This window comes from Trichoderma breve, chromosome 2 (assembly GCF_028502605.1).
Source record: "Trichoderma breve strain T069 chromosome 2, whole genome shotgun sequence".
NCBI classification, from domain to species: Eukaryota; Fungi; Ascomycota; class Sordariomycetes; order Hypocreales; family Hypocreaceae; genus Trichoderma; species Trichoderma breve.
Genome location: NC_079233.1, coordinates 19,493 through 31,747, shown reverse-complemented (window position 1 = coordinate 31,747; position 12,255 = coordinate 19,493). Strand labels below are relative to the sequence as shown.

At 44.1% G+C, this 12,255-nt stretch overlaps 3 protein-coding genes across 3 annotated transcripts; 1 reads left to right on the top strand and 2 right to left on the bottom strand.

The window, feature by feature from the left end:
- Nucleotides 1–149: 149 nt before the first annotated feature.
- Nucleotides 150–1,078, top strand: T069G_02259 (EF-1 guanine nucleotide exchange domain-containing protein; the record flags this gene model as incomplete). Its single annotated transcript, XM_056169469.1, has 4 exons — nucleotides 150–189; nucleotides 255–294; nucleotides 362–741; nucleotides 849–1,078. The coding sequence occupies 4 exons, from the start codon at nucleotides 150–152 to the stop codon at nucleotides 1,076–1,078; spliced, it is 690 nt and encodes a 229-aa protein (XP_056030361.1).
- Nucleotides 1,079–2,370: 1,292 nt separating this feature from the next.
- Nucleotides 2,371–4,468, bottom strand: T069G_02258 (major facilitator superfamily domain-containing protein; the record flags this gene model as incomplete). Its single annotated transcript, XM_056169468.1, has 9 exons — nucleotides 2,371–2,412; nucleotides 2,482–2,750; nucleotides 2,814–2,969; nucleotides 3,019–3,314; nucleotides 3,372–3,683; nucleotides 3,735–3,992; nucleotides 4,058–4,110; nucleotides 4,182–4,262; nucleotides 4,325–4,468. The coding sequence occupies 9 exons, from the start codon at nucleotides 4,466–4,468 to the stop codon at nucleotides 2,371–2,373; spliced, it is 1,611 nt and encodes a 536-aa protein (XP_056030360.1).
- A 5,665-nt stretch (nucleotides 4,469–10,133) lies between these two features.
- Nucleotides 10,134–11,060, bottom strand: T069G_02257 (nmrA-like family domain-containing protein; the record flags this gene model as incomplete). The annotated part of the gene is made up of 2 exons (XM_056169467.1): nucleotides 10,134–10,882; nucleotides 10,952–11,060. The coding sequence occupies 2 exons, from the start codon at nucleotides 11,058–11,060 to the stop codon at nucleotides 10,134–10,136; spliced, it is 858 nt and encodes a 285-aa protein (XP_056030359.1).
- Between the last annotated feature and the right edge of the window lie 1,195 nt (nucleotides 11,061–12,255).

The window sequence follows — 12,255 nt, the reverse complement described above, 5'->3', positions numbered from 1 at the left end:
GGCAGCAAATAGGATAGGTTGGGGGGGAGGCGTGATGTCTGTTGCTTAAATAAGTACCAAAATCCTGCCACCTTCCTTTCATTAGAACTTAAATTATCGAATCTTCTCCGTTGTTAACTTTTGATCGTTTCATCTGCGTTTACGACATTATGGATTTTTCTAATCTCCCAGCCGGCACTGGCCTTACTGGTAAGCTGTTGTACAAGCCGAAAACGTCCATCATGAAGCATTCTGCTTTGCTGACAACGATGCAGTGCTTAATAACTGGTTGCTGACTCGTTCTTATATCACCGGGTATGTTTAATTCCCTCCCAGTATTCCCGATAAATCCCACTTATTAAAGTTTCATTATCGTGAATAGCCACGCTCCCACACAAGCCGATGTTGCCTGTTTCAAGGCTCTCAAGAGTTCTCCCGATATTGCCAAGTACCCCCATGCCGCTCGATGGTTCACACATATCGCCACTTTTGAAAGCGAATTTTCTACCCTTAGTGGAGATGCCACCAAACCCTATACTGTCTATGGTCCGGAGGTCACTGAGATCACCGCGAACTTCTCTGTGGCTCTTGCAGCTGATGATGATAATGATGACGTCGACTTGTTCAGTAGTGACGATGAGAATGAGAATGAAGAAGTAGTCCGTATCCGCGAGGAACGTCTAGCTGAGTACCGCAAGAGGCGAGAGGGCAAAGTCAAGCCCGCTGCTAAGTCTCTTGTTACTCTGGACGTGAAACCTTGGGGTATGTCACAATCTTGACCTGTATTCAGCTCTTCGAGTTTTGCCTACTCATAGAAGTTTGGACTTTCGGCAGGCAGTTGATTCAATATGAACTGACTAGCTTTGCAGATGATGATACCAATATGGTTGCCCTCGAGGCGGCTGTTCGTGGTATTGAAAAGGATGGCTTGGTATGGGGTCAATCTAAGCTAGTAGCCATTGGATTCGGCATCAAGAAGCTGCAGATCAATCTAGTTGTTGAGGATGAAAAAGTGTCTACTGATGACCTTCAGGAGCAAATTCAGGATTTCGAGGATTATGTTCAGTCTTCTGATGTTGTTGCTATGCAGAAGTTTTAAGCTGGTTCTGAGGAGTAGACCATGCCCCGCTAGATACGAACCTTCATAGTATAAGGAGAGGTCCAAGCAATCGTCAATTAGAATTTACGTGAACATTAATCTGATATACAAAGACGTGCAAATGGACAATAAGCCAGACATACACAAAAGTAGCTACAAAACACGACTTATCCTTATTTTTTCTGCTGACCTGCCTTATCTCACAGAAAGGCATTCTCAATGGCGACAATCCAGGTAGATTAAATGCAACTAAACAATACAGCCCGTGCGAACAGCCTATCCAATCATCCGAAAGCTCAGTCTACAGGGAATGATCATCTTAACGACTACTGACTAGAAGCACGCATAGGTCCAATACCTGGGAATTGGGCTGATACGCGCATCATTTGCAGGGTCTTGTAAATGTTTATCTCGGTGATAACGCTCATTTGCTAGCATCTCTCAACTAGTTACATGCGCCGTAAGTCGCGACGATAACATGTTCGCCCTGTTTAATAGCAGGGCTATGCATCCGGCTGTACGTCAGATCGAAATCGCTATGTATGAAGCTAGCGAGTTCCCATGTGGTGAATTCAATTAAAGCTCAAGTACTAATTGGACCTATAAGATTTGTTGAATGCGTTTGTCACAGTAAGAAAGGCAAGAACAACAAGAAACAGAGGGTGATACCGGATACAAAGTAAGAATAGCTATGAGGAATCGTTGACATGGCAAGTGAGCCGGCTGCAGTGGAATCATCGGGGGGGGGGAATGCGGCTGCTCACAGGCTACACTAGATATTTTGCTCATACCATCAATGAACTGCCCTAATTGGCAATAGTGACGTTGTCCCGTTCTCTGACAACCGTTAATGCACGCTTCCTACATGCAGTGGTGGCTTTTTGCACTACTATGTACTACTTGTAGAATCTTCGATAGAACACATTTATACTCGAATACAAGGATCATTACTTAAAACACAGTCCAAACGACCGCGGCCATGATGTTTTCAGCAGTTATTATGCCTCGCTGTGATGTCTTTGTATGTGTTACCTTTTTTGGGTTATCGTTATACTATCCATCCCGTATAGGGTACGTGATACAGTCGTTCATTTTGGCAAATTATGAAGCATAAAACTTTTTTATGAAGAATCCAACGATAAGAGCTATCTGTTAGTGCCTGATACGCTTCCACTGCGTGTACATACTGGTTTACGGAAATCAGTATGGTTAGACGAATTAGTCTGAGTTTGGTGCGGAATGGGGTTATAGTCCCAAGTCCAGGCTGGTATTATAAGGCGGATGGGATCGAATCATGCGGCGATTGCTTGGACGTCCTTGAAGAGTTTTCGTTGCTATTTGCTAAACTATCAGTTCTGAGTTCCATCTTTTGAACGACAAATTTGCGTTGGATCAACACGTACCGTGAAGAAAACCGAAACGACTAAACAGACTGCGCCTCCCACAAAGACAGGCACGAATACACTCCGAAGGGCCACCACGATAGACGCAATTGCTTGGTCACGGAGTGCATCCGGAAGAGATCTGATAAAGTCACCACTTGTGCCCGCAATTGCAAACTGAAGCTGTGACCGAGGTATGTCGGGTAGGACCGATGAAAGACCTGCTAGCGACTTATTGATGAAGATGGATCCCGCAATGGACAGACCGAGTGCAATTCCGCCAAGCTGGGCTATCGAGTTTTAAAGCCTGTCAGACCATTTCATTGTAAATAAGGTGTATTGACTGCGCTTACCGAGCATCATGAAACTGATGGCATATGCTAGGTCGGTTGGAGATACCACAGCCTGTATCACAGCATATCCAGCTTGAACAAAACACCCTGTCCCGGCACCAACCAATACCTCAAAGCCATAAACACTAGCAGAGGATGTTTGTGGTGTAACTCGATCTGCCTTGCATTATTACCCGCATTCCAATTATGATGACTAGTGACTTACAGAGTAGAGCTCCGCCGATGACTGTTAACACACTTCCAGCCGTATACCATGGCTGAAAGTAGCTGAACTTTGACATTAGGTGCCCATTGCAGAGTATAAGAGCGCTTAAAGTGACAATCATCGGCAGTAAGCGGACTGCCGATTTGATCGCGTCGTCACCACGAGTAAATTGAAAGTATAGAGGGATATAATAAATGGGGACGAACGCGGAGGTGTTGATTGCCGACGCACAGATATACAAGAGTACGGCATTGAAATTGCCTAGAAATTGGCAGGGAAATATTCTATCAGTCACACTGGTGAATAGTGAAAAGTGCTGCTGAATGCCGAAGCCAAGAAACAATACGCCCGACGTGATGAATAGGGCAATTGTTTGGCCACTTCCCCATGCATACAGCGCACCGCCAAAGTTGATGGCCATGAAAAGGGACATGATGGCAGCGACACTTAGGATGGTACCAAAGAAGTCGAATGCACAAAGCAGACTAACAACTTTGACCCCAGGTCGTGGTTTGAATGAAGGAATCAGCCAAATATAAACAGGCGCGAAAAGTGCTGCTACACACAGGTTCATATAAAAGGCCCATCGCCATGTGGCCTTCGATTCTGCAAAAGCGCCGCCAACCACTGGTCCAAGGACAGTGCCTATGCCCCAGATTAAGCCCCTAACATCCATGTTAACCATTAAAGAAGTCAAACGAGCACTATCCACTTACACGAAGCTTAGATAGCCTGGCCTTTCTTTATCAGACGTGTTGACGGATAGGAGGGTCATAACTCCTAAATACATGCCGTTGCCGCCCATCCCAGCCAGAACACGGCCAACGATGAGGGCTTTCATAGTGGGAGCTGCGCCACAGAGGGCTGAGCCAATGTTGAAGAGTACAGAAGACAAAATGTAAAGCCATTTCGCATTAAAAAGCCCATATAATCTGCCAAAAGGTAAGACCACAGCTGTACCACCGAGGAGAAATCTGCAGTGGTGAAGAGTAAGTCGGCTAGGTAGCTTAAGAATTGCAGGTTTTGACTTTTGACTCACCCAACTGAAAGCCACGGCAGCTCTGCAATGTCTCCAAGATCATTTACTGCAGCCTTATTCCCAAGTCTCGTTAATCGTCTTCTTGCTTGAAATAGGCGGGGAATTGTCATTTGGATGACCTTACAGGTGTTACATCAGCAACAACAGTATTGTCCAAAGCATATAGAAAGATGCTGGAAAGGATTGCGATCACGACCATGGCCCACTGTTAATGAAGATGATTATATTAGCCAGGCGCAACACACAGAACTCCAAGATAGAACTTACGGACAGGCCATGAATTTGCCTTGGTGAAGGAGCTGGATCGGTACCCGCCACCTGGTTGTTGTCGGTATCTGGGGAAGAGAGAAAAAATTCACCTCCATCGCTACTTCCTGGTGATTTATACGTTTGCGACATCTGTATCGACATCTTCGACTCATCCATAAGCCTTGAACCGTTCTGAAGGGTGACAAGTACTAAGGCAGAGTTTTGCTATTTTCGGGTTTCCTAATTCTTGACTATATCACGCTTCTGAGTGGTATGTTGCGCCTATTATATAGTTCGTCGCATGGCGGCATTGTCCCACTTCCAAATGTTCAGCGATCCATACCAGGGTTTACATCACTTCTACTTACATGTCTCAAGTTGGGATTCGCAGTCTTTGAAGGAACATTAACAATCACATAAACTAGTGTTCGTAATCAAGGGATTTTGGAAAAGAATGAACACAATGGCTCGCTTATTGCAGATTTAGGTTGCAGAACCGTCTTCCGGATCGGGAAATTTGCACGGAAATATCTGGGAGGGCGGAGACGGAGTATCTCGGAACATTCTGGGGCTGCTGAATTGGGCAACTTTCTCGGAAATGGTGAGCCAGAGAGATTGAATAGGCAACTTGTCCGGAAATGATGACGAGACACCTTCGTCCCCTGTGATTTGTAAATAGACCAAACGAACGGCTTCCAGTCGCAAATATTAGCAACATATTTCACAGTGTTTTTTCTTCTTCGAGCTCTATAGCTTGTGGCTTGAGGAGAAAGCGAATCACGTAGCATATAGGAATAAATGGACCGTTTGATGGTTCAAATCCTTCATTCTACTACCCCATCCCATAGGTCCAGCATGGCTACACGCGGATCAGTTATAACACTAGAGAGAGAACATGGTTTATCTTAGTATCCGCTATATCCAACCTTGCCATCATTGTTTTCACTTTTGCCTGGCGCGCTTCACTCCCTGAGACTTGACTCACGCCATTTACGCGTTTCAGCAAGCTTTGAAAATGTTCTATCTGCATATTCAATAGACCTCGCATCATGTGCAGCTGCTCTTGGGGTATGTAATTCTCCCCGTGAATATTAGAGAAAATGGCAGAATTGCATGATGCTAGCTCTGCCGGTCCTCGAGTTGAGCTACAATATAGCTGTGAGTGACGATTGATTGACGAACTACCTGTAACGATTGATGTTGAAGGGAGAGGTTGGCTCTCCAGACTTTCAAGCTCATTGAGTCCTGCAGCTGAGTTGTGGAGTCTTTTACAGAGACACTCAAATATTTCGGTAAGACGGTCGCAAATGACGACAATGAGGGCCTGTACTCGAGGGAGCAAACAGCATATCGGACAGTCCAGGGCTAAACAACACTGAAACATAACCCATTTCTGCAGCTGGACCACCCCCTCGATCGAGAGTTCGGTGATATGGAATTCGTCGTCTTCTAAACGTTGCAACACAGTGGCGCTATTCTCCATACAGCAGCAGGTCTTATAGCTGCAAAAAGAGTCTGGAATGCCGCCGGATTCTAGAATTGGCGGGGTGACTTGTCGCGTCGAAGGCGTTAATCCCGTAGACTGCAGAGGTGATGTTAGCAACGAACTAGAAGTCGGAGCAGCGCAGACACGTCCGAAGTCAGCACTACAATCAGTGGCATGCAAAGGCGTCGCCGAGCCTGGCGCTTCGGCGCGTTCAAGATACACATGTCAGGTTCCGTGTTGATAATGCCCCGAGTCAATATACTTACCTGCAGTATCCTGTACTCCAGTCATTGTTTGCTCCGCCGTAAGCGGCTGATTAATCGTCGAGTCTTCTTGCAATCTCTTCGCCTCAACACTCTGATCTGTAGGTGATCTTGTTACTCCTTGAGTCAAACCATCCAGCAACCCTGCTTTGCGGATAACTTTCTTCTGAAGTGTTGGCATAATGCACCGTATAGCGCGACTGCGACACCGGTCACAACGTTGACGCTGGCCTGTACACCGGACCTTTGACCATTTCATATCAGCACACATCCAGCCGCGCTCATTAATAACAGCACTGCTGCGAATGCAAATGCGTACCTTTTTGATCTTGCAGGCCAAACAAGCTGATCTCTTAATCGGGACGGCATGATTTTCGCGGATCTCACTGGCTCCTCCGGCAGCCGAAGAGTCTGCATTTCTTGATGCAACCTGTTCCATACCGATGGCATCTTGGATTTTGGACGTTTTTAGTGTGATGAACATGTCGAGTTCCGGTAAGTGAAGGGTATGGACATAGCCACAGGATGCAGCAGGAGAAGAGCTCACTGCCTGCTGCAGCAAATATGGAATGTAAGATACTGAGAAATTTGAAGAAGAAGTAGCAGAATTTAGTACCAAAAATAAGTTTTCCGTATAAACTGCCACAGCAGAGCAGTCACGTCGTGGAGTGCAAAAAGGTTAGTAATAGCTGTGTGGTGACGAGAGAACTCGTTCCGTGAGGAACAAGTTATATGAGTGAATATTTATGCTTAGTAATACCATAAAGACCTGCTCTTTAAGACAGAAACTAATATTATTTCCAGGATTCTGTATTAATAATAGGTTTCAATTCATTGCTATTTCTCTGCGCATTGGCATACTAATACTGAGTTCTGAGGGCAATCCACCGTAGTGTAGATACATTCTCACAGTACTCTACGGCCTTCTTTCCTGACGCTTATTTCCACCACTGAACGTTTCGTTCTGTCTTGTCGGCCAGATGAATCGCCATGGATACCTCAAAGTATATTTAAGAAATTGGAGCTCAGCAGTGTCGGGCTTTAACGAGCAGAGCCGAATAAAGAACGCGATTGTCATAAGCGGGACAAGCCAAAATCCATTACTCATAATGTCAAACGCATTCGCGCTATCGCTTATGCCGTTATTGTGCGTCGCCAGCACAGAAAAATTCCAAATTAATCGAACCGTGATAAAGACCACTGCAGTGATGTTTGCCGCGTGGGTAGCTTGCCGCACATTACGTTCCGCAATATCACGCTTCTTGTCGCGGCTTGCGTCATAATTACTGAAGCAAAATGGGCCAAGGATAATGATCGTTATGGTTTCTTTGAGAAGGTTTATGGCTCCATGAAACCAACCATCAAGCCGTACGAAATTATAGTATCCATGGAGGAAGAAAAGTGAAATTGCGAAGAAATATTGAAGATGGGTTACGTGTTGTTGTCGTACTGTGTCTGGCACTAGGTCGCTCATAGTGCGCGACTTTTGGCTATAACTTTGCAAATTAAATTCTCAATGTGAGAGACAGATGGCCATTTATATGATGTGTCAAGGAGAAAAAGATGAGAAAATGCGCAGTCTTTGATTAGATCTGTTTTTATTGGCATATGATTAGAAGTATGGGCTGTCCGAAACATAGTTTACTTGGCTTGAAGATGGAAGGGAGAAAATGAAATGGAAGAAGGTGGGGTACTATAACCCTTATAATGTAGTTAAAAGGCCTCCGCCCTTTAATACATGGCTTAATAATTATACAGGAGGATATCAGTCAACTTTATGTTAGAGAGAAACCAACAACAGGATTCATCCATTTAGCTTGATTTGGTTGGCTTAGTTGTTCAGAGGTTGTTCCATATTACTAATTTGTCTCCAAAAAGAGTTAGCAATATTGAGCATTAAGGTATTTTCTTGTTCTCCTTGGTAGGATTCTCAGTTTGCTTGAAAAGGCATCAATCTCCGAGATCCGGCATTAATGAACCGGCTTGGCAACACTCACATATTAATTTAGTTGCCCGTTCGCTGTATTTGACCATTTGTTGTCTCTTCTCGTAATTATATCTGCAAAACAACCTATACCTTCATTCGACATGCTGGATCCAAACCGTTTACGTATACCTGCGGATGATGCAAAGCCGACAGCCGTCCGTGAATACCTCACTAATGTCCTTCACTTTTCCTACAATGTACCTGTGAAACATGCCGAGGAATTAGTGTCTGGTTGGCGCTACGGACGAGGCAATGCGCTGAATGAATATGATGTTGCTACGTTTCGTCACATTTTTGGCGCTGAAGTTGGAGCGCTGCTGTATTATCATGTAAACAACAAGCTATCCGTATCAAAGAGAGCAACTAGTCCAATTTCCGGAAATGAGACTACAGAAGCAAAGAAAGACTTATTTGGGTTACCGCCAGGAGGTAAGTCTATAGTCATTTTGTACTCATGTTTTATACTTCGACTTAGAGAGAAATACACATGTTTACAAGAACGGAGTTTCACTAACCTATGATGTATAGTATCAGTTATGTATTTGCTTTTGATCATGTGTATTATACCTGGCCTGGTGGCTTGCATTCAGCTTTTAAAAGGAAGCACCGATGACATTGATAAAATGTTGAAAATTAGTGGCTTTTTCTTACTAGGATTTATGTACTTGTATATTACATTCTACTACTTATAGCATAACCAGAATCTTCATTCACGTAGTATTGCAATACAATAAAAACGTTTGAACTTGCATTTTATTCAGTCTTGTTAGAAAGATCTGTTCTTCATTGTACTTTGGATGGAAGACGTTCCATGACTTACTACTACAAAAGTCGGACTCTAGGAAGAGGGCTAAAGTACGCTGTAACGGCCGCGCGACGGCGACAGAAGTTGCTTTACAGCTATGTCATCCATGTATTCAGTACTCGATTGCCACCTAGAAGGTTTCCAAGTGGGTTTCAGCTGCCTGAAAGTTTTCTACGCTCTCCTGGGCTTGTTACCTAACCATTACATGATCGAATATCGTGTCCATAGGACTTCTAAGGGTATATGTTATATCATCAATAGGTACTTATGGATAAGGGCTTCGATCGTTCGGGTCCCTATTATTGCTTATCTTGCGCAATTGAACCGTATTTGAGCATTTTACTTGAAGGTGAGTATGTGGAAAGATACCTCGAACATTGGGTATTAATAAAGGGTTTGACAATGGATCTAACGAGATATGTACAGAGAAACTGAGCACCGGGCTTTCTGATTTGCCTTTAGAAGTCTCTCAACCTAGTTTAACACCACGAATAAATGCCGAAAAAGATGCTTTGACTAAATATCGACACTAATTGCACTCGTCATGTTCATCTATGCAGTAGGTATAACATTAACATCGGTCCTGATATCACAGGATAAAACTTAAGTTGCAACTTTGAGTTGATTGTGAGGTCCTTTTGCCATGCATTTAAATAATGCCACAATATGAGGAGATTTTCCGGGAATCTTTCTGATAGGTTTTGGTGCATAAAGGCTCTGTGATTCTCCATGAGAGATCCCAGGTTAACGATATACTTTTGAGTGTTGAGATATAGACCTCAATAACCTTGTGGAAAATAACTCCTCTTTTGCATTCTGACATTGACAACATTTTGAGTCTTATATTTGCATCTATAGTTACACTATTTGTAGCTCAGGTCCATAAAAATTTGAACTTCACTGGTAATGTATGTTTCTTACAGCGCTTCAGACTATAGACCCCTAAATAGCGCAGACACAGTCTCAGTCGTAATAGTTAGCAGATATTTTTCAGCATTCACCTTAGCTACCCATTCAACGAAGTCCTTTTCGAATGATTGACTTGCCCAAAAAATAGTATCGAGAAGAATATTGTATGAGAAAATACCAGCAGCTATAACGGATCGACGATAGTCCACCATTGAGGTTCTCAGCGCATTGATGGAATTGCCAATATATCTACATTCACTTGTTATTTAGCTGAGCCTTGGTCTAATATGCTTTATTTGAACGCCGGTATCCCCCGAGAGACTAATGTTACGTTACATAGAGATCCTCTATATGTTGTATACTCTGTTCAACCCCCCTCAAATAGCACCGTATGCTTTCAAAGCAGCCTCGACCACCTCATCCAGCGTGTTTTTGGGCAAATGAAGCTTGTCATTCTGGATCTCGCCCTCTTTCTCGAGGTGACCACCATAACGTCCAGTGACAAATCCAGTCTCTATAAGGGCAAAGGTGGCCTTGACATCTCCAGCAGCCACAGCAGCCTGCTTTTCCGCAATCAAGTTGGAGCTATCGATGCTTTCCGTTGTGTACTTGACACCTTGGATGCGCTCGATGGCTTCCAGTAGCTGCTTTTGAGTAATAGCAAAGTCGCTGAGATAGATGACAGTATTCTTGTAAACATCGCGATCAGTACCAGCGGCAAGCAAAGCTTTAACTAAGCCCTGAGCTGAGTTCTCTTCGGTAGTACAAGAGAAATATCCTTCGCCGTCATCCCAAAAGACAAATCGCCGCTCACCAATGTGCATGCCGAGGAAGTCATTTGCCATAGACCAGCGAATCCACATGCCACACGCTATGCTCATCCACTCAATAACTCCTGCTTGAGCCTTGGCTCGGAGGTATTCTTGAATCTTACCCTTGTCATTAAAGACTTGGTTTAGTGCTTGGGCGTCGTGTCTCATGTAATTGAGACCATACTCGCTAGGCACATAGCGACGTATACCGGCCGCGATAGCAGCGTCAATAATGCGAAACTGATCAGCCACCGAGAACGAGGTCATGCAGTTGATGACAACATCGTGGCCTTGAAATGCAGGAATCAGCTCGTCTGTCGGGTAGGAGTCAGGGACTGTGATCGTTTTGAAGTGCACAGGCATTTTGGCGTTGGAAGAGGCACGTTGTATCAGGGTAATGTTGAAGCTAGGCTCCTTCTCCAGAGCAGCCAGAACGACGCTACCTATGGAGCCCGTGGCACCAATGAGGATGACTTTTTTGAACGTTGACATAGTAATGGCTGGATGAGGCTTAACCACTCAGATAATAAAATATAGTTGGGAAGTTAAGTTGCTTAGACGATGGCACCGTAGCCTTTAAGTACTTCTTAACAATATTCTACCATAATCCGATGATTATAATGAAACTTTCGAATCTTTTCCGTAGATAAGCATACGTAGAGCTAAATGTCTCCGAATATTCGGGGTCAATTCCGTGTCAACTTTGACCGGCAAATGTTGCCGGACTTTGTTTCTTTTTGCAGGCATCCTTCGCAAACAGTTTTGCATCCGCATCGCTGATCCACCGTTTTCCTAAATGGTATTGTGGAGTAATGGTGGCTAAGATTGGCCAGCTCTAAGATAGCTCCGTCCATCAAGTCAGCTCAGGGCTTGTAATGAGATTGTTGAGTTAGACCCAGCGAGCTCAGACTCGGAGGACCCGATGCCCGAGCTTTCCATAATTGTCCCCTCGCTTAGAAATGCCGACAATGCACGGGCATCACTAATGGTTATAGATTGCTCATTGTAGGCTTCTTAGTAGCATCATCATTGTTTCACACTAAACCATCCCGACCTCTCCGTAGTATTTGAGTTGCTTATCCAGTTTGTTCTAATGTCTTCTTTCTATGGCTGATTAGTGCGGCTTTTCCTTTTCCTTTGGGACTTTCCTCGTAGGACTTTGAGCTAATGCCGCAGCCGATATGCAGGTTCCGACATGCGGGTGCCGATACTCCACACCCTACGTGCCGCCCCAAAAGGATGCCAAACTCGAGTCAATGAAGAAATCGTTTAACAATCTTCCTGTGGCAAATAACGTTATTAAGATTTGGGTACGAGGCCCCTAAGTCCCATCTATCAAAGGAAAAGTCAATAGTACCTTTCAATTTGACCTGCAGACAATCTAATACCGTCAAACCATCCTCCGAAGAACTAAAGCTGGTTAAAGTCGTCAGCCGTCCCATTTTCTCGAGTCATTGCTGTTTGTGAATTATCAATCAGTAGTATGAAGTACTGCGACATGTTCGGCAGTATTCAAGTTCCTATGTACAAAATGGTATCAAAATTTGCAATAATTGACATATTTCACATGGCTTTAGTAGAACCAACGAGAAGTGATACAACATATATCGCAGAGATAAATGTAATATATATCGTAGCAACCAGCCCTGTCAAGAAAGCCCAGATCATCTTAAACTTTCTGGATTAT